The 23542-nt window shown below is 38.9% G+C and overlaps 1 protein-coding gene across 1 annotated transcript; it reads right to left on the reverse strand.

Moving 5' to 3' along the window:
- Positions 1 to 4110: 4110 nt before the first annotated feature.
- Positions 4111 to 23332, reverse strand: NXPH3 (neurexophilin 3). The gene is made up of 2 exons (XM_072414738.1): positions 22890 to 23332; positions 4111 to 9238 (listed from the first exon to the last, which is right to left on the reverse strand). Exons 1-2 carry the CDS (start codon positions 22941 to 22943, stop codon positions 8489 to 8491), a joined length of 804 nt encoding a protein of 267 aa, XP_072270839.1. The 5' UTR covers positions 22944 to 23332; the 3' UTR covers positions 4111 to 8488.
- Positions 23333 to 23542: the final 210 nt, after the last annotated feature.

Below are 23542 nucleotides of genomic sequence, written 5' to 3' on the forward strand. Positions count from 1 at the left end.
GATCAGAAAATAATCTTACCATGATGCACACCAGCAAATACACAATGGAATGCCTAAAAAGGAATACTGGGAGGGTTGTGCACTGTCTGATCAAAGCCATGACCTAAATCGTGTTAAAATGAGGGATTTGAGAGAAGCGGTTAATGAAAGGAACATTTTTAAATGACTATACTGTATATATTGCAAACACTGTTTCAGGATCTGTCCTATTTCATAAAAAACCCACCTGGGGCAATTGGACTAATGCCATTTGACCAGTACCTCTGCAGGCTCAATGGCTTGCATTTTATGGAAACGCCTTAAAACAAGGGTTGAGGCTTGGATAAAGAAGAGAAGAGAAATGTGAAAGAGAAGAAATAGGAGCAGATATCAATATATCCTTCATTGAATATCCTATGTTATCATAAAGCCGCATACATACGTGCAATAATAGTCGTTGGAAAGCATCTTTCATGATCCTTTCCAACGACTAGGATTGCACGATACATTAACGAGTGATGTACATACAGCACCACTCTGTTCTATGGAGAGGGGAGGGGGAGGACGGAGCGGCACCCTGCTGCACGCTCTCCCCCTTCACTTCCATTAGGATCGTTTGTCCTCCGCCAGGACGTTCGTTCGAACGATGGAGGACTGGCGCTGTATACATGCCAGATTCTGGCCCAATATCAGTCCGTAATTGATTATCGGGCGAGAACCGTTGGACGTGTGTACGTATCTTAATAGAGGGCACAGCAAATTTTGTCAATCTTATAGCTCCATTGGTCAGATTGAATCTCTAGATCGAGTCCTCTAATAACAAAGAAGCCATATTTTTAATATCATGAGATTGCATTGTCTTGTTCTGTAAGCAGTAGGATACATAGCAGACCATTCAATGTCAAATTGCTATACTTCATGTTTACCTTGCTAAAAAAAATGACATTATAATGGATCTGACAATTACTTCAGAAAAGACAAATGTAAAATCCACCATACATTCCCTTGGAAACAAAAAAACAAGGTATAGGACAGGATTATATTGTACAGTCCTCTGGGATAGTGCCTTCATTAATCAGCTCAGGGAGACGGCTTCAACATTACCACCTCCCTTGATTCTAAATGCTGCCAACTCTATGCACATGATCTAACTATCACTGGAAAATAAACAGTCATTTACCCTAAATAATATTTACCCTAAGTGACTCTTTTTGATGATTTGAAACATATTTGTTGTGCCTTTTCAATTAAAAATAAGTTTAGTGTTATTACCCCGAGGGATGCTAGAATTGCCTGGGTTCCATTTGAGAAGAGTTCCGAAAAACCTTAAACTTCATGAAAACCAAATTTAACACCAGCCTTCACTCAAGTCTATGGGAGACTTATCTTTCAGTTAAATTCTGGACATTTTAGGGCAATTGGAAAATATTTTTTTTTAAAAAGAATGGTTTGCCAATAGGTAAATTGCTGTCACAAATCAGTGAAGAACCAGGGACCACCATGGTGGATATAAATCAATCCAAAAACAAGGGTCTTTTCATGTGGCTTTGTACACAATATTGACAACAAATTCACAAACCTGCTTGGAGAAAGCCTTAAAACTGTATGTTGTATTGCCTTATTTTTTTTTTTACCAAGTGGTTCCCATTCAATTTCAACCTGACTCCTAAACAAGCATGCAAAACGGGTGGCCAGAAATGGGAGGCTGTATGTAAGAATGGAAGTGCACCTTCCACTTTAATAATTTAATAGAATATCTTCTTTAATACAGGTATTCCCCAAGTTAGGGACATACGGACTACTCCTAGATAGGAATGGGCTTCCCTGCTCACTCCTGTGCAGGACAAAGGCTTGATGTGGGGGGTGGGGGGTTAATGACTTGCATAGGAAGTCTTTTGCTGTTTTGAAACCTCTTGTAACTTGTTTGACCAAGATAAACTCTGCAGCTGTACCTGTTCCTACTTACATACAAATTCAACTTAAGAACAAACCTACAGTCCCTATCTCGTATGTAACACAGGGACTACCTGTATGCAATAATAAACACACTTAGGAGACTGCATTCATTAAAAAGTCAGTGGTTAATCCTTGGGTTCATGAAGTTAAAGTTTTTGTGTCAGTTTAAAGTCCAGGATTAGGTTAGAGACCAGGACTACATGGACCTTATATTGAACATGTTTTTTGGCATCAAAAACACCACAGCATAAAACCAAAGGGTTAAAGTGGCAATCAAATAATATAGCTATTTTCATCATTGGTTGATAGATTTATGTTTTACCACCATCAGATGATGGTATCTACTACCGGGCTGGGAAATTGTGGTGGTGGGGTGGTAGATGACTGCAGATGTTAGAAAACCTGTTTTATTTGCTTTATTTCCCTTGTGATAAACAAACACTGACCTCTATCACTCTTCTGCCTTGGGATTTTCTCCTCTTCTCACTAATATTGGCAAAATCAATTTCCCAAGATTATGGCATACTCTGGAGTCCTCTACAGACAATGTACCCCAAGGGCTGTCTATTGCACGTATATGAATACTTATTTTCATCATTATGGTTAGCTTTGAAGTGTACAAAGTTCTGGCATTTTCCTAAAGAAAAAAAGGCTCCTTTGTATCCTTGATACCAAACCCTTGTGATAACACCAACACGACAAGATGGATCCCTTCATGATGATTCGGTGATATTGTTGTTATAAATATAGGCAACATTTTTCTTTTCCCAAAACTACTTTCCTAATAATGTTGTTGGACTGTCTGTCTTCCCGAAAAAAAATGTAAAAAAGTTTTAGAAATTATATCATTAGTCTTAGATGTGGGCATCAGTCTTGTTGCCAAAATGACTCCATGGTGGATTCATACCCATCATTCAATTTCCATTAGTCCTTGATAAGTTTACGGTATAGACTGCATGTTAATGTTTTATGACAAAGTTGAACCCCAGTTATGATAATCCACTTTTGGAATAGAAGAATTGACCTTGGGTTATGATACAAACCCATTTTCGAATTGTAAAATTGATGCACAGTTATGATATCAGCTCCTTCTCAAATGGAAGAGCCGACCCTCAGTAATGATGTAAGCCATTTTTTGAATAGAAGAACTGACTCTCGTTTATGATATAAGTCTCTTAGTAATGTTTTAGGCCCCCCTTTTTCATGACAAATGGACCCCTCAGTTATGTTATAGATCCCTTGTCAAAATTGGCAAAGTTTCTTCAGCTAACCTTGGTCATTTGAATATCATGAGAAGAAAACATTTTTACTATGTTGGACAAAACATGTCCTCATAATGCTCTCGATTCCGAGGACCAAACAGCCTTCATTTCCCTACTACATCTACAGATGGGATACATCACTTTTTTTTTATATTTGCCAAGCACAATGTCTACCTCGGTGATATTATTAGTCCCTAGTGAGTTGAAAGCCTTTATTGTCATGTCCATTTGACAAAATGCTTACTACAGAGATGTCTCCGTGATATGACGATCCTCTGGAGATTGCATTGACAACAGCTTAGCGCACGTAGACCAGAATGGCCTACCTTGGTGATATAATTATTATTATTTCAAGAGCTTTACCATCATATTCATCTGATAAAGTGACTACACCAGCACTATCTCATCGAAGACCCTAATCCCTACTGAATACATACGTTTCATCCCTAGGAATAACTGGTAAGGCCCAAATGCTTAAGCAACTGCTATTAGCTGACAGGTAGACCCAGGCGATAAAGAAACGGAGAGTGGAGGGGCTTAAAAGGAGGGAGAGATGGAGAGGAGGGAGGAGAAGGAGGAAGATGGATGGTGTGCTATACCAGAACAGCTGCTGTTGGGATCACAGAAAGATGCTGAGCTGGGGACGTGTGGACTGGTAATTAGTGATTAATAAGCGCAGCTACTGGGATTACACGCACCCGTTCTGTCTATGTGTCTCCGCGTTTACACATACGTACATTGCAAAATATATGTATATATATATATATATACGCTCAAACCGTCCTCTTTTTGTCTTTAACCCTAAGTCCTGTCTGTTGATAATTATTCACTTCTGCATCGCTGTGAAATCTGTCAACACTTTAAAAATAATCCTTATACACAAACGACCCGAAAAAAAAACTTAGTCGGCAGTTTTGTTTATTTTTTTCACAGACAACATTTTTTTTTTTGATTAAGGTACAGAAATAATGTCCATATTGCACAGAACCCCGATAATGATATAACCAACATCCCCCCCAACCCCCAACATATGGTACACTCGTAAAACATCAATGTTAACTGGAGACGCTCCCAGAATCCTTTGCAAACAGCTGTCTGGTTTTGGTAAACTGGCAAAGAAGGCTTTAACTGGTTGGCTCTGGCGTGAAAACCTGATGTAATAATGAAATGAGTGATGTAATGATGGTGAAACGTTTAGCGATCTGTCTCAGAGGACAGGGGATTTCATCGGTTAAAGGGTCCGTCCATCTACAGCTGATTTTTTTTCGGTTATGATTGGACAGCTTGTTATTCTTTTCTTTTAAGGCTCGCTTCTCCTGCTTCATCCTCCACAATATACAGTACATAAAAATCCATCAAGGACAGAGAATCCCTTCATATTGGGCCTGGTCTATTAAAACTCTCCAAGACTGTAGAGGATCGACTATCATGGGAGAATCTGCGTGATCTAGCAAACCTTGGAATGGATTTCTTAAAAATCATTTGGTATTATTTGGCAAATCTTTTCAGTCCTGCACTAGATCCATTTCAGGTTTGCTGGATCATCCACTTCTCTCATAATAGTCTATCCTCTCCATTTGGGAGAGCGTTTATAAATCGGACCCATTGGGTGGGTAATTCAAGTGAGGAGATCTCACTGATCAATATATGTAGTAGATGGGTCACTAGCAGTTTTAGGTAGACTGACCTATTAAAGTAGACATGTCACATAACACTCCAGCAGAAATGGCGACCTCCATTTTTTTAAAAACTTTTTTCAAAATGTATCTGTAATACATTTACACCTCTAGCCACTAGCGTATATATATATATTTTATTCATAAAAACAGTCAGCTATATATCACCCAACATACATGTAATAAACAAACGTACTTTATCATAACCCTTGTTTCAAATTGTGATAGCAAAGTAGTCCCGTTAATAAATAAGTTTATGCGATTAATGTAAAATATATAAATAGAGATTTAAAGGTTGTATTGCCATAAAGTCCACTTTGGTGATAAAGACAATGCAATATATATTATGGGTTTTTATTCTCATTGGGTATGTCCACATTAAAGCTGACAACGGGACTACTGAGGGTCTAATCAACCCTTTCATTAATACCGCTTGAGTTTGATGTGCCTTGGTTGAGGACTAATTGCATACAGCAAACTAAGGTGCTTCAAATGACCAAATGAAAGTGTACCCATCATTGTACAAAGAAAAGGTGACTATCTGGAGAGCAGAGTCTAATCAGGATGCAATGAATGTGATAACATCATAAAGTAACCATTTCTGAAACTTCAGCCAGTATTCACTGGATAGAACTTCACTACTTAAAGAATATATCTAAAAATGTAAAATATTGTGGCTTACCACTTTAGATGTGCATTAGTTATTTTCAAATAAGTACAGAAATTAATTCTTTCTGTGACCATGAAATGGAGAAGAAGAGAAGGAAATATGTTTGAAGCCCAGCTTGGGTCACAACTACACAACCACACAACCACACAACCATGGTCCCCTTCATAGATCCAATAAAGTAAGTATAGCCACCCTTGAATAGGTGTGTTATTTGCAGGATAACTGGGTGAAAATATATATATAAAAAAACAAAATGCTGACATGTCACCCAAGGTATGGTAAATTGCAACATATATTGTATATATTTTTGCTTTTGCGTTATAACTGTGATTCTTTGTAAGGGCTACAAAAAGCAGCACTTTTTTACTCTGTGGGTCAAAAATGGAATAGTAACTAAGACTCATACTTTGGCTAACAGTAGTGGCTATCAAGTCAGTAGACCCCTTTTTCGGCTGGCTAAATAAAAAAAAGGGCATAAATGTCAAGTCATTTTGTTGTTTGGACCCCTCTTGGTTAAAAGGTAAAAGGCTATCACTATTCACTTTGATTAATTTGGGAAAAGAGAATCCCCTATTTGTTTAGTCTTCCCACCACTGAAATATCTGAGGCTAGAAACTACCAAATTATCATAGTAGATGGACCATATACCCCAACCTGTTTCCCTCCATAGACTGCTAAAATGACCAAATTTTTGTCAGTTATAACCCTAGTAACCTTCAGAGGAACCCTAGGGTTCCATGGAACCATGGTTGGGTTGAAAAAGCCTGATATAACATAATCATTCTCAAAGACAACCACTGGTGAAGCCATAGGTGAGATCTGCCTATAGGACCACATGAAAGACTCCAAATTAGGCAATTTTTTTTAAACCTTTCACGGAATTTCCTTTAGAATGATATAATGTGGTTTGTTGTTATTTAAGACTTTATTATTGATAAACATAATGATTCACACAAAATGGTACCTCTTCTCTGTGTATCAACTAAAAAAACCTTGTAGAAAGCTCCAAAAAAAATAGTTTGTATGGGTATAGCTTACCGCACATTATCAGCGCCCTACATTCATTTGTTTCGTTAACTTTCAATAGGCTTATTTAAAAAGAAGTTGTGGGATGAGATAACTATTATCAAAGTGCACTCATAGCAACCAACTGGCTCCTACATTTCTCTCATGTGACTATCGTAAAGTTAAATCTGATGGTTACCCTGGGAAAATATACCCCGGTGGAGCATGAGGATTAAGTATAGTAGATGAGAAGTTATTGGTAACATGATTGTCCCTAATATGTGACTGTATTATAGTGACACTGTGTTTAATATACCAAGAGACATTACAGCTTACATCAGCACAGACTGAGGTAATATGAGTTATGCTTCACAATATTAGTAAATGCTGTTACTATACAATTTATGGGAGATAAAAATGACTGGTGTCATAGCGGTCTTTAAAACATTCACACTCGCCTGTAGTAGCTGGATAACAATTGTTACACATGGCAAGGAAGCTGATTAATTGTAATTTCAGAATTATTAATTAATATTGATGCATATAACTACTGAACTAAGATGTTAATAGTCTATCAGCACATCAGGTGTCCATATGTGGTACACACAATCATGTCTGGAGTCTACACGAGGACTGGAAATGGGCTATATTGTCTATAGCAATCACCAAAACACTCTATCTAGAGCAGGATATCTCAACCCGTAAGTGTGCTTTTGGACAAAGAAGGTCACTTACACTCCATGTGCCATGGGGTTTCATGTACAAGCCCACAGGCATGGTTGAAAAAGCCTAAAAGTTCTAAACTCTGGAAACCAGAGTCCAGGGGACCACATGTGGTCATTTGGTAACTGTAAAAGGCCCTGGGACAGTCAATGTTAGGAGCAATAAAAACAACAATCTGGTTTCAGTTGGTTCTCTATTTCTAGAATCCGCTTTTATTATATCGCTAGTCTTTGTGACTGTCTTCTAAAGCTAAGTCTCCACATCTCCTATCTAAAGTTGTTTTTAAATACATCATTACCAAGTCCCCAGTCTCCGTCTATCTCCTGTAATCTGTCTTCTGTTTCCAACAGTGTTCTGTAAAGTTGCATATGCTAAATATTGTGTGTGCCAACTTGGGGAAGTCAGGGGCCACAATTTGGGCTCTGCTATACCTTCTATCTTGAAGACCACTGCACTAAACATCAGACATCTGGTGTAATATTGTTTTTTTATTGGTGTGGTTTTCCCAGCCTGCAGAGGTTTCACCCACATGGTTTATGAGAACGTTTGACTTGTTACTATAAAAGATTTAAACAATTGAATTAGGAATACTGCAATTTGCAGAAGTAGTATTTAGGTCTATGCACTAAGAATGACTTGCCATTAGGTACACACCTTTAGGAGACTTGGGCTACACTGTGACCAGATTGCAAAGCACTCCGGAGAGTGAAAGGTTTTTTGTGACTGGTTGCTTGTGGACAACGTCGCCCATGTTTCCTTTTTAATGGGCTAAAATGTGAATTTGGAAAATCTCAGTCAACTTCTCCATGTTTTATAGAAAGTTAAGTATACCTTGTAGTTCTCAATGTTGTTTTGGGTTTTTTGATGCCCACCAAATCCTCTTCTGAGAACCTTTGTCTATTTTAGCACAGAAGCAACCAGTTATGTAAAAACTGTAAATGTAAGAGAGGCTTCAGAGCTCCACTGGTTAGGTTTTCTGGGACATCAAACATTATTTCATTTTAATGGGGGAATTACAATATAGTCGTTACATTGTGTGTATATTGAAGTGGTTCAAGTTGATGTCCAGCACATCACTTACACAGCTTTTTTTCTACTTTCTCCACAAGTACACACACCACAATGGACCAGACCAAGGCACAGGGAGTCCATAAAAGGTAGACCCAAAGTTAGCCAATCTAGGCTATTTCATTGCTACCAGCATTTGGAATTTCAGTTCAGCCTGATGGTGAGTATGGAGAGCTGCTGTGATAGTTATAGTCTGGGCAGACCTTTTGCACTAGTCTGTAATCAGTAGTGTAAAAGGAGACATACACACAAACAATCTTGAAAGGCTGTGAACATGTCCAAGAGACCTTGCTACGAGTTTGCTGCTGATGGCAGGTCTTTGATGGATCGTGAGGACACAGACCTGTCTTAATTGCTTTATCCACTTTTTCAAATTCCACACGGCAGTTAAAGATTTTTGACTCCTTTGCTTCAGCATACATCTGCTGCTCCAAATCAAAGTCAAGGACTTTGGATGGTGGGACAAGACTGACGGACACATTTCCCTGGCCAGTCGAATTGTGAAGAAAGAACACACTGAAGGAGCCATTCCCATGGTCCACCACTTTCCCAGTGATGAGGAGGTTAAGCTTCACCGTCTTAATATTGGAATAAAAGTCCCCCCAACCAAAGATTTTTTTTGCTCTTCCAGTTGACCTGAGCACAGACTGCCGTCGGACCCTTGCAGGAATTGGAGGTTCTTGATTGTGGCCTAGATCTGAAAGACTGTTCAGGACATCCCAAAATTCAGGGGAGTTAGAGAGAAGTTGAAGGACTGTAGAGTTTAACGGGTTGGAACTACGAGGCCGGGCTGGGGAGGAAGTTTTTCTTCGAGGGATTCGTGGTCTTGGTTGAGGCTTGGCTTCTGATTGGTCTTCATCATCAGAATCACCAGGGGAGTCCTCCTGCCCACAAATCACCTAGGAATGATACAAAAACACAATCAGAATAATTAGAAATACATTTATAGTAAATATTTATTTGTATTTTATGAATTAGGCTGTTGAGATAATGAAAGCCTGTGGTAAGTATCCCAAAGCAAACAGGGATTGTTTTGTGCTGTGCATCTGGAGGTGTTCTGGTGGCAACATCTACTACCTAATTTGTGTGTGCAATGAACTAAAATGTTTGCTTTTGTTGGCTACAATGTATAAAACGTCAAGCAAAACCAAAAACTATATGAATGTAGGCACCATCTGAGCGAAGGAAATGATCTTTGATAAAAGCCATGTCCCTTGAAAATTATGTGGATTATATGTTTAACAATGATTTCTAGCAGTGTTGTTTTTAAATCTTCCTCCTCTCTTTGCCTATATTGGTAGACCCTTACCTGTAAAGCCCAAGCAGTAACAGATGCTGCTGCTTATAATTAGTGTAACTGAGTACTAATCAGTGTAACCCATTTAATGAGAGCTGAGTAATGTTCTGGCACCTGACTTTCACCCCCCTGGGTATTACAATGTCAAAGAGGTTTACGAAAAAAAGACCACTAGACAATACGTAGTCATGGCGTGCTAATGGCCAATATCAAAAAACCACATTAGGAAGCAGAGAGCAGAGATAATGAACACTTGTGTATTACACCATGAAATAGCCATATAGTTAGGGGGTTTATTCCAGATATATAAAAGCCCTAGAAATGTCAGTGTGTTCTATATATTGAAAGTGTAAAAACGACACAAAACAGGTATCTATGTCATATTATCTGTGTGCCAATGTCTTGATGTGGGATTCTTTCTTCATGCCACACATTGGTAATGGAATTTTTTTTAAATATAAAATGTACACCGCAGTCCAAATTGAACTTTGAATATTGGGCTCTGCTCAGAAAGGGGGTTGTTCCTTTGGGTTCTGCCCAGAAAAGTCAGGGAATGTCAAGAAGGAACTGGCAAAGAGTATGGCTGTCCAAAGAGCACCTTTATGGAGTCAACTTTCCTGGGAAGTATCCAGAAGGAGAGATTAAAGACATCTACTGCTGCTGGACCTGAGCAATGAGGACCTACTGTCTACAAGTTAAGCATCTGAGATTGCTGTCAGAGGGTCAAAGACCTAATCTCAATTGTTCAGGGGATGAAGAAACTAAAGCAACCTAATATAACGTCTGCAATTTCTAATACAGGGTCGTTAATCTATATGGCTGCCATTACAGGACCAAGCATTTCAGATGTTAAAAGAAAGAGGATTTACTGCTACCCAAGAGAATAACCTTTGACTGTCACTATGGACTCATTAAACCAAGCCTTAAAGAGCCATGAGTGGCAAGAAGAAAGCAAGCACAAGTTACAATAATCATGGTTTCCCAAGCATGTGAACGGGAATCTGATGCTACCTGAATTTTTTGGGATCGTGCCACCACAACCCTTTCTCCTAATTTTTTTTTCAACATTAGAACTTCCAAAAAACCTTAAGTGACTATAGAAGATTGAGATGTGGATACCTTGTAGGTTATATACAGTTACACATGGAGGAGTGATATCACATTTGGTAAACATTAGGAGACATTTTCCTGATTTAGTCTTCTGACTTCATGCCTGAAACCCATCACATTCACATTCATCCATAGGTGTACTACATATAACTGCACATACCTTAAATGCATTTTTTTAAGGCAGCATGGAGTGCAACTTTAAAGAATGTGTAACCAGAATGACTAAATAAAGTCAGCATTTTAAGAATTAGCAGCTTCTAGGAAACATCAGGTGCAGGTCACGGTGGAACACATTCCCCTCTCTGGATGTGTGCAACCAAGAAGGGCTGGCTGCACACCAATATTCTCAGCAGATAAAACCTCATTGTTCCAAGTTAAAACTGCACAAGGTTCCCACCAAGGACCTCTTCATGTGTTTTATCTGGTAATGGGCTTCGAGTCATGGAGTCATGAAGTAGGGAGGTCTTTTGTGGGGATCTTGTTGTACATTTTTCTCCAGGAACAATTAAACTGAAATCTACTGAGATCATCAGTGCACTGCCAACTTTTCTTGTTTTTTAGTCTGTGTATTGAATATTTACCTTTGATCTCTCGAAGAGCTACAAAAGCCTCTGCAGATACCTGGTTTCTAGCTGGGTGCTGTGGTTTCTCCCACAATCCTATATATCATTACTGATATAGCGGCAAGCAGGAGAAACCACAACCTAGCAGGGAACAAAGATATGTTCTGAGTAAAATCTTCACTTATTTAAGAACTGTGTGACGCATACCAGCAGCCATTATAACTCTTCTAGAGGGCACAAATTGTACTTATGCCCTCCACAAAGTAATGCAGTATATATAAAGGCAATTTATTTCATTTTTGATAAAGTATAGAAGGGTTAGGCCTTTGTCAGGTTTTTATTGCTTTCTATTCCCTGGTTGGGGAGAATCAATCCTTCAATTATCCTGGTGACATTTGTCACCGATAAAGGAATGAAGGCAATTCCAAAAATTATTGATGCTATCAGAGCAGGAGTTTTGGGAAAATTCAATAGGGAAACATATACCCGTGGCAACTCTCTAGGTTGGTAATTCCATTCACTTTGGAGAGATTTCCTTTTATCTAACATTTCATATCCAGGACTGGAACCAAATTAAAGTCTTGCTGGTGGGACACAAACATCTATCAGACAATCCTGCTACCTAAAATATATCCTTGAGACAGCACCATTTTCACCATGGCTTGATTAAAAAGCCAAGGACTCCAAATGCTGGCCAATCACGGGCTAGAGGATAGATCACTATACTAATAAGTGTATGCCTAGCCACCCCTCTGTTTATGATCTGATCTATCTCCACCACATTGCTCCAAGGAGCCCCATTGTTGGTATGGTTGCCTTCAAGTTCCTGTTCTGCATGAAGTGTCTCACCTATAGTCATGACCAAATTTTGCTAAGAAATTAGATTGCTTGAAAATACACAACATTGCTGGGTTTTGAAGAGCATGTGACCTTCTCTTATTTTTTTGCTATGTAGTGCACAGTGGCTAACAAACTTATTGGCACATGGGGACAGGTCCTTCAAACTGTGTAAGATCAAACACCAAGCTTGCACAGGGTCTGTACACGGCAACAAGGGAATAGGGCAGTGGAGCAGCACAGGTAAGTATTATCTTTAAAATTAATAATTAGAAGGGGTAGTCTATAAAAATAATATATTGCTTTATTGCTACTTGCCTGTTGTAGTCCAATGCCACTGGAATCCAGAATACCCACAGTACACTCATTGCTATGTACACTCAGGCTGTTATGATTTAAGAGATAGAAGCAGCAGTTCCAGAATTCACAGAGCCATCTTTCACTGCAAAAAACAGACCATTCTGAAACCATAGAGCAGTGCCGGTCCTTTCACTGGCCAACAAAGCTTACTATGGCCTGTTTTAACCCAGCACGGGGTGAGCAACACCTGTCAATTTTCTAAGCTGGTTAGGTATTTTCAACAGTGTCTCATTCAATGTTTAGGACCAAGATTTGTAAAGGTCATTGTGAATTGCAATGGTCATGATATGGACTTGGACATCATGCAAAAAAAGTAAGCCTTTCTTTCTTCTGGGTTCTAAGATACAACAGGAAGAGAAAGGAAATCTCTCCGAAGTAAGTGAAAATCCCACTTGGACGATTGTCATAAAGCAATGGTCTTCATTGGATATATAAATCTCTGATATATATTAAGCACAACTCAAGTTGTGGATTTCCCATCACTTCCCATTTTGGTGATAATGGTCACCAGCAGAAGTAGAGGAAGAATAAAAAAAAAGAGTTGTCAAAGGTTCAAACTTCCAACTACTTTATTCAAATCTAAGAACAAAAAGTTTTGACTTTAAATACAATTTATGGTTCTGGTTTCCTAATTATTATAATCATGTTCATAGAAAGAGCAACAATGGGTTTTACATAACGGAAACAAGATTTTGGGGGCTTTCCTGTTTTCTTCTTACTATAGATCTTTATTTTAACTAGCAACATGAGAAAATTACATTTTAAAAGATTAATGACCTCTACCTTCCTTTGCTGTGCTGTATAGTAGGGGTAGAACAGAATCATCAATTTTAAAACCACTTAACCATTTTTTTAAACAATGAAAGGCACAATGGTAAATAGTCAAGCTTTCAATTCTAAAAACTGCTCACGTCTAATGCTTGTGAGTAAACAGAGTGTAAACTCTGATGGCGTGGATGTGGAAAGAGGGATGGTAATGACCTATGGGTTGAAAATGGTTAAATTTAAACAAAAGGAGGGGGGTGGATAACCATGGAGACAGATACAAGGGGGCAGCTGGTGAATGATCTGGGTCCACTGGGATTTGGATTGAGTGAGAACAACACATGGCTATACAACGGTGCTACAAGGTAATCCAGCAATCAACAATGCACCGCTTATAAAACATATTACACCGAAGAGCAGATCAGACTGATAAAACACCACTGACAACAACATACAAGAGAGTAATAAGCTATGATAGCCATTCTGGAATGAAGACAGACAGAAGAGCCAGAAAAGGCAGCTTGGCTCACATTAATGCACAGTCACAAAATAATACAGATGTACAACAGAGCATATGAATGCATAATACAGAAAATACATGCATGAGCTCAACACAACTCATGATCATAAGCCATAAATTCCAATAACACCGGTAAATTGGCACATCAAATGGCAGCACAGTACTGTGAGTCAATGGTGCAAAAAAAAAAACTCTAAAATGTAAAATAAAATTTAACTTGGAACCAAGAGAATGGATTAATGCCTAGTGACAAAAGTGCTCATCTATTTAATCGTACGTATTTAAAGTGTAATAAATAGTCTGTTTTCTAGCTTTTTATTTCGACTTATTTAATAGCAGGTGAGCAAATAAAATGTTGTAATAAAAAGGTAGCAAATAATAAGACTAAGCTGCTTTTTTAACAGCAGTGGCATGAATAATATAATAATAGAATGAAATAAATGGAACAACATGAATGTTTGTTAAAGTTAGGTGGAGGACAGCGTGTAATGGTTTGAGAAGTGCATATCACATAAAGCCCTTTTCTGGGCAAAATATCTACCAACCTCCACCCATTCACTATTTAAAAATTACTTCCGTACATCCCTTGTTGGTGCCTTTTCATGCAATGGAAGTGTTTTATCCCTGGAGTCTGGGAATTTATCTGACTGTTCTAGTTGCCACCACTCTTGATCACACCATTCTAATCTGGAGCATGAGCAGAAAGAACTGCATGGAAAGCCAATGGGAAGTGTCCACACCACTGCCAACATAGCCAACCATAGAAGTACTCCCCCCACACTGCAGACAAGAATATAGAAGACCTAGAATCCAAACTGACAAGGATTGAGCTAAGTGTCTGAGGTTCTTAGTGTAGTTTGATAATGCGAGTAGCTTAAGGGGTGTGTGGGTGTTGTTTGTAAATGAGGGGGTGCTGGTCAGAAGTGTATCTGAACCACTTTTGAATTTCAAATATGATCGCAAGTAACCTATGCCAGTGGTCGCCAAGCTTTTTGAACCCACGGACCACTAAATTTACTGGCTTCGGAACGCATATGTACGGGAAGCTGGGTGTCATTTAAAGGGGATGCCAGAACCCGCCCACCACCCTGAGCCTCCAATCTGTACGGGAGACATGGTCCATGGCTTTGGCCGGTGCACCCAACCTTCTCCTGACCCCACTCAGGGGCGCACCAGCCAGAAGCGTGGACCACCAAATTTTTTTCGCAGACCACCAGTGGTCTGTGGACCACCGGTTGGCAACCGCTAACCCATGCAATCTACCACTCATAGGTAGGGTTGTGGGATCAAGTTCCACTCCCTATAGAGGTGCAAATGTACACCGAAATTCAAGAAGACAAACACTGAATCCCCCAATAATTGCTCATAGCTGATGCTGACCATGAAAAGCCAAATGGTTGACAAAGTAAACCAACAGGTAGGCGAGGTAAATCAGTTTGTGTTCAGCTTTAACCAGATTTGATGACGTAAGAACCACTAAATCCAATATCAATCAATCCTGGGCTGATCGTCCATCACCACTCATAAGTTTGACTGACGAAAGAATTCAATAGATTGTAAAGTTTGAAAAAAAATGATAGTTTTTATACATAGGTTGAAAAAGACATTAGTCCATCAAGTTCACCCACTAGGGAAATAAAAATATACCAGATAAAAACCCTATAGACATAGTTGATCCAGAGGAAGGCAAAAAAACCTTGGTTCTGTTTTCTCCAACAGGGGAAAAAAATTCCTTCCTCATCCTGTGAGGCAACCAATACACATTTTAAAATTTATTCCCTGAAAATCAAAGTGGGAAAATCAGATTTTTCTGTTGTTTGATTAGGGATTACCTAAAATGCCTTAACTCGGCCGTAGCCCCAATGCTCCTTCGAGGCACTCACTGTATGTTTTGCTTTTAAAGTTTGCTCTGAACGGTGCAGACTAACATAACGGCATTCTCTGCATTATTATAGTGTATATAAGAGATGCCACGTTGATGCCTCCAAAGGGGTTGGAATCATAATGTCCTGCACTCACTGTATCTACTCAGTCTTCCAAATCATTCATCTTGCAAGACTGAGGACATCTGATGAAATATCAGGGAACAGCAATGGACAAAAAAAAGAGTATTGCATTGTGACCGTTAAAATATTTTACATCATCACCTGATGGCGTTTGCTTTAATTCTTTAAAAAAGAACTTGGACATTAAATAAACCCAGCTGTACACTCTTAGATTAATAGCCGGTTACAATAACTGTTTAATAATGCTGATTAAAAAAAAACAAAATAACAAGCGCTTACATTGAAACAAAGAAAACATGACAATACACATCCTGCAGAAGTGTTAGCCTTCAGTGATATCAGGAACAATTATACAGCTTCATAATGGAAGGCTGCGTCAAAAACACACAGTTACAAAATGGCAGTTCCAGGAGAGGGTAGCATCTGTTAAATGAGCCCGCAAATCCATAGAGACCCAGAAATGCTATACAAGAGCTACAAAATGAATCGGGTTCGATAGCAGTAGTGAGACGGTCCTGTATGGGGCAGATAACTGAAAACTGGTCGTGTATGGTGTAGAGCATTGGTCCTGCATGTGGCAGAGCAACAGCCCTGTATGGGGGAGAGGACAGTTTACTGATTTTGACCCAGTATCAGCAGTATCAAGGGGCCAATGTATATGCTGAAAAAATAATGCTGATGCTGAAAGAAAAAGCAAAGAGATTGGTCCATTACTGTACTGCTTCTCCTTACACTCTCCATTCACAGACTGGGGCAGGTCCAAGATGACCTGGGCCCAGGAGAAGTAGGTTGACCAATGTTGGCCATCAAATTGAGGACACTCAATGGCAGAAAATATATAATGTGGGGATGTTTTCTGGATTAAAGTTCATTATATTATATAAATTACTTTTTATTTTTATCTGTTCCTTTTTGGATCTTTTTTTATTTTTTAGCTGTTGTTCTACCATTTAGGCCATCCCAAACATATTTTTGCCAAACAACAAACTTCCTTCCCTACCTGGCCAATAAAATTCCCCAAGCCTGTGGGTGCAGTGGTAAGATCTGAGGTTGCGTCAGTTGACCTGGTTCAGGTTCATCAACATCACATGACCAAAAAATAAGGTCATCTGACTACCTGTGTATACTGAATGACCAAGTATTCCCTTCAATGATATTTTTACTTTCTGGTGGCATAGGCATATTTGAAGATGACAATATCAGGATTCATCGCGCTCAAACTGCATGAGTGGTTCAGGGAACACAAGACATTGTTTTCACCCATGGATTGACCACCAAAGAGTCCAGACCTTAATCCTATTGGGAATCTTTTGGAGAAGACTTTACACAGTGGTCCAACTCCTCCAACTGAAGATCTTGGTGAAGGATTCATGTAATTATAGATGGAATTATCTGTTGCTAAAGCTTATCGAAATGATATCATGGTGAATGAATGTCCTATTGAAAGCTAAAGGCGGCCCAACAAAATATTTTAGTATTTGGACGAGTAGTACACAACATATTGAATAAATAGCAAATCCAGGCAACCATTGAAGGCCAAAAACGAGGAACTTAGCTATGTGCAGATGTTAGATTTGCTTCACCCAAATGAACGTTTGTGAACATTTGGAGAAATTCGAGCATCTGTACTGCTGTCCCCTGACGTCGTTTAGGGATCTTAACAATTTTCAGGAACAATTGTTTTCTAATGGAGAGGACACAATAGGGTACTTTCTCCTTGTTCTTGTTATTCATCTCTCTATAGAGCAGAAATGTAAAGCGCTCATCCATTCCATTGTCTGTGTTAACGATCACTAATGATTGTTTCCAGTGACAGTTATTGAGTGTGTATAGACTGTAGCCTAATGCTCTCCACCAAATGCCAGAGCTTCTTAATCTGATAATATCCTCCTATATACAAGCACACATTGATCCATAAAGGGTCCTGGGAGTGTACTTCCTGCACTCTTTCTTTCTGCTTCCGGCATCACCAGTCACATCTATACATCCAAAGCTGGTTTGAATCCAATTGGTAGCTATTACAAAGTTCAAGTTCTGTTTTCGGTATGTGAAAGGCAGCGAGGAGCCAGCAGGACGAATTCCTGGATCACCAGACTATTTGTGGGAAGGGAATAGTTCACCAATCGCCTAAGGTAAGTTGTGTTTTAAGTATGCATACTGTATCTAGGTTCATTTATAATTTTGACTAGAGCGTACTTTGAATGCATTTTAATTACCTTGGTGACCTTTTCACCATGAAACAAGATGGCATCCTAAAACCAATCTATAATCTAAATGAATTTCTATGTTGGGGGGATGTAGCTCAGGGTTCAGATGCGTAGTAAAATCAATGTGCAAAGACTTTCATCTTGGTAGGCTCATCTTCCATTTTTCAGGTGAGCTTTTTTGGTAACCATATGCTTAAGGATAATTTACCTTTGTTCCTATAGTGGACGTCACAGAATGTGAAAATAAAATGGAAAATTAATGTAGGTCTCTGACCTATGCTTGTCCTGTTACATCATATTTAGGAATGCATATCCCCACCATTGTCCAGAAAATCAAGGCCTTGATGGGGAAAATGGTCCCAAGGTACTTAAGCCATGTATTGGAGGTAAACATTTTTAGTTGAGTTGCTCAAAGCACTTTTCTGCAGGAAGGGAGAATCGCAAAAGAAGCTACAAGCAAATAGTAACACACTTTTGACCAGTTCTGCTCTGTTGCCTGTAGGTCGGTGTTTATCATTAGGCCCGTAGGTTGGCCAATATGCCTAATGCCATCTTTTTGAAGGTACCATTGGCAGGTGCAGGGCCAATAATAAAAAGAGTGTCCTTACTGTGTACAATACACTACCTGACCTAATAACCTACATTTGAAAATGAACCAGTAAGTATTTAGAAAACTCAGCATTCTGCAAACCACTGCATGTTACAAGAGACCTCTTTAACCCATCTTAAAAACCATCAATCAATACGTGGTTATGATGTATAATTTCCTATAACAAGCTTATGAAGCCCTGATAATCTCTAGTAAATGTATCTACAGATCTTTCCCAACATGCTCTTCAAACCAACCAGATCAATGGCCAACCTATATTAGATAACCAATTGGCATTGTCTGAACTTTAAATATATCTCTCATTACACCACCAAGCTCCCTAGTGGGAAAGGCCTTTTAACCTATCGAACATGTCAATGTCAATAGGTCATTCGACAATCCAGTGGGACGATGGTAGGAAAAAGCACCATTCTTCTATGTAACGGATGAGCCTAGGTGCCCAGGTCGTTGTGACAGTTACAGATAAAGCATGTAACACTGGCTGTACAAGAAGCTTTATTTTTCATCTATCTCTGTCCCAAACATGTCAAATTTTTTAGGTCTGGATAGATTTATATTAGATCTATATTAAAATCTGATGGTTTTGGGGTTTTGGGTAAAACACTTAATTTCCCCCTACTTTTGGAAATTTATCCCATTTATTACCTCATTCACCCAATAGTTTTATACATTGTATTATCTGGGCTAGGTAGTTTATGTAATTTGTATTATGCTATTTATTCTTACCCTTTATATAAGGGTCTATCCCTTTAAGTCATTAAACATGCTATTGTAATTAGGTTATTTTCGCTCTTGTATGACACACTTTGTTGTGCATAATAAACGTGCTCCTACCCATAGATCTCTCGGTTCATATCTGATTGATCTTTAACCCAATAAACGTGCCTGGCATGCAATCCATCTGTCCTAGACAAAACATGTCAAGCTTCATATATCCATTGCTCAACCTTTAACCTGTCTTTGATTTTCAAGTAGTTCCGTTTCATGATTTCACATACATTTCCAGGTTTATAGATCCCATACTATGCTAGATTGACAATTTAACCCTGCAATACCCTGCTCTGATCACTATCTACTCCAGCAAACCTCTAGTAGAGCTGTAGATCATAGCACCTTTACAAGGGAGACCTTTCAACGCTTCCAATAACTGTCATCTTTTTCTTCTTATCCTGTGATTGCATGTAAAAGCCAAGCTCTAGGCAAGTTCATCTATCCATACATGTATTCTAGACTGACCCTTTAAATTTGTCTTTAATTCTTCTTCTGATCTTAGGTGGTGGCTTCCAGAACATGTCTGCAGATATCAGATGCCACCCTTGACGGAATGATTATTCTTTTCAGCACACAGCTTTCATTAGATGAACCAAGGCCACATTTATTTATTTAACCCTTCAAATAAATGCTCATGTCTGAAGATCTCTACATTAAATTATATAGTAGCACTGCACAACTGTTATTATCCCTCTCCTGTATCTCCCAGAACCATCTATTTATCTCTTCAAATACACATTCAGGTCTTAAGATCTGTAGAAGAAATTGGCATAAAAGGTTTACTTTATTTTCTCATAACTGCCACTCTTTACAGTGGTCATGATTGACCCTTCGACTATATGATCATCCAAAGATTTCTGAAAAAAAACTGTATGGAGACCTTTAACCATAAGCAACTATCAATAGATCTCTCTGGTATCTTAGAACTGGTCTTCAACTGTATGTACATGTCTAAAGACCTCTGGAATATTGACCCTTCTAGTATGTGTCTGTCCAAACATCTCTGGATTAAAACTGTATGGAGACCTTCCACCATAACCAATTACCAATAGATCTCTCTGGTATCTTAGAACTGGTCCTCAACTGTATGTACATTTCTAACAACCTCTGGAATATTGACCCCTCCAATAGGTGTCCGTCCAAACATCTCTGGAATAAAACTGTATGGAGACCTTCCACCATAACCAATTACCAACAGATCTCTCTGGTATCTTAGAACTGGTCTTCAACTATATTTACACATCTAAAGACCTCTGGAATATTGACCCTTCTAGTATGTGTCTGTCCAAACATCTCTGGATTAAAGCTGTATGGAGACCTTCTACCATAACCAATTACCAACAGATCTCTCTGGTATCTTAGAACTGGTCTTCAACTGTATGTACATGTCTAATGACCTCTCGAATACTGAACCTCCTAAAATGTATCCGTCCAAACATCTTTGGAATAAAACTGTATGAAGACCTTCTACCATAACCAACTACCAACAGATCTCTCTGGTATCTTAGAACTGGTCTTCAACTGTATGTACATGTCTAACGACCTCTGGAATATTGACCCTTCCAATAGGTGTCGGTCCAAACATCTCTGGTATAAAACTGTATGGAGACCTTCTACCATAACCAATTACCAATAGATCTTTCTGGTATCTTAGAACTGGTCTTCAACTGTATCTACATGTCCAACGACCTCTTGAATAAAATTACAAAGCATCATTAACCCATAGAACCCTTAAATGCTCATAGGTAACTAGTCTGCTATCCAGATCCACTGTCTCTTTAACTTTCAGTTTTTCCAGGCAAAAGGTCTTCAGAATTAAAGTACTTTGATAAATATTTGACTTTAATGTTCTTTATAGATTTTAAGACTATTCGACTCTTAAAATGCATGTCCAAGGTTAAAGGTCAGTGGAATAAGCAAACATAAACATTGATTTATTAAAAATACATGTGCTATTTATTTCAAAGATCTTTCTGCTAATTCTCAAGCTTTTGCACTTAACTCTTAACATACAAGCCCTGATCTAAAAAATCTGAATAAAATGATATAACAAGGCTATGAACATGATCTCAAGGCTGTCTATGTGACTCTTTAAATTCATGTTTAGATTTGAAGATCCCTACAATAAATGGCATAGTGGTATTAAGCAATTACATTCACAAATGTCAGTGGTTTTCTTCATATCACAGACTGTCTTTATAACCATCCAAATGTATTTCCAAGATCTTTGAAATAAGATGACATAATCCTTAAAATAACACATGTCATCAGATCCTATGATTTGACTATAGTAACTCCTCAATGTCCAGGTCTAAGGAGCTCTGGTATAACATTTTAAAGATGTATTAACCCAATAAATATAAGGCTGGAATGAAATCTCTCCAAGCATTTCAGTGCTGTCTACAACACTTCAAGAAATCGCGCTTGTTTGAAATTCTCCAGAATAAAACAAGGCAGTGTGATTAACCCATTAAATACACAGACATGTAATTCTCTTGGATCTGTCGAGATACGGCATCTCCTTCAAGTGTTAAGATTCCCTGGAATAAAATAGGGAAAAGGCACGATACCTGTAGGTGCACATTCTATATTAGATTACTATTAGAATGCCAAGATCTGTCTACTTAACTCTTCCAAAACCTGTCTAAGCCTAAGGATCTCCTTATAATCCGGACCAGACCTTTAGATTCTCAGAACTATTCAAATATATGATCAGATTTGTTCCAGTGGTAAAGGTAGAACCTCTAAAAGCCATTGATGTTTCTTGAGATCATACCTGAAACTGTCTGTTTAACCCACTCACACCTATTCAGATCTCAGGTCTCATTCTTTTACTCTTATAATTATGAAGTCCCTATCATTATTGCCTATTGATGAACACAAAGCAGATCTTTGCTCCTACACTGGACTAACCCCTAAAACTCAACACCCCCTATAATTTTCTCTGCTTCTAAATAGCTTGTTTAACCTATTTAACAATTCCCAGAATATTCAATCGTACATGTGTCTTTGCTATGAATCATGTCATTGGTATCCGTACCCCTTGGATCAGCCTAAATTCCAAACCGCTACATCCCAAAAATACAGCTAACCTCCTCCAGGTTGGCTCTGTACCATACTGTGCTTATTCCTCTCCTACAATATCAGACCTTTACACCAGACATCTGGTATCCCCATTACCACACGCACCCTATATATTGCTAAATACACAGATACTATTACATTATGGGTCTAGAAACATGCAACAGGTAGGGGATGGTTTAACGTAAGCTGTCCCTCCACCAGAAGGATTTAAATCACCTCTTGGTTATGGAAAGCTTCCGATGTGACCATGTACCCTTTATAGAATGTGCATAGGGAGGGATACATATAATGCACAGAGCAATATGGTATAGAGCAGCAGGTGTGACAGCCTGCCAAGAGGTGGGGGCAAGAACAGGGGGCAAATAAGATATAAAGAGACAGACGGGGGGTAAATAGAAATATTTGAGATCCGGTACTTACCAAATAGATGCTGCCTTGGACGAGGAATATAAAACAGCATTGTGTTAGCTGCATTTTGCTCAGTGGCTGAGTCTTGTAGCTTACACTCACCTGCCTTCAGCATCCATGTGTATGCTGTGAAGACACAGCTAGATATATAAACACAACCTGACCACCTTACTAATTCCCCCTTATGTCCTATGCACTTCTCTGTTCTTTCACCCTACATAGGTGGTCCTCTCCTTTTCTTTTATCCTTTTATCATTACTCTTGCAGCTCTTGACTCTACTCTTTTCTCTTGGCTGTCTATTCCTTGCTGGTTTTTCCACTTGCTCTGCTTGCTGTCCCTGCTGTCTCCTTTCTCCACCTGCTCCTCTCTTCTCTCTGCTTGTCACACACCTTTCTCCTCTTCTCCTGCTCTCATTGGCTCATCCCTCTTCCCTCTCTTTTTTCTTGTGCTTCCCTTTCTCACCAGGTCTAGTGCTCTCCCTTTCACAGGGTCTATGACCCCCTCCCCAACTATCCCTCCCTCTCTCCTTATGTCTTTTCTCCCTCTGTCTATCTGACCTTCTATCTCCCTCCCTTTTTCTCTCCTCCCCTCAGACACTCTCCTACTGTCTGTCTGTCTCTCTGTCTTTGTACATCCCTCTCTGTTTTTCTCACGTACAAGTTAC

The sequence above is a fragment of the Pyxicephalus adspersus genome, chromosome 6 (genome assembly GCF_032062135.1).
Source record: "Pyxicephalus adspersus chromosome 6, UCB_Pads_2.0, whole genome shotgun sequence".
Lineage (NCBI taxonomy): Eukaryota > Metazoa > Chordata > Amphibia > Anura > Pyxicephalidae > Pyxicephalus > Pyxicephalus adspersus.

Coding starts and splice junctions, on each gene's coding strand:
- NXPH3 (XM_072414738.1), bottom strand. CDS start 22,943: ATGCAGCTAACACAATGCTGTTTTATATTCCTCGTCCAAGGCAGCATC. Junction 9,239..22,889: donor TCCAAGGCAGCATCTATTTG/GTAAGTACCGGA, acceptor TATCATTCCTAG/GTGATTTGTGGGCAGGAGGA.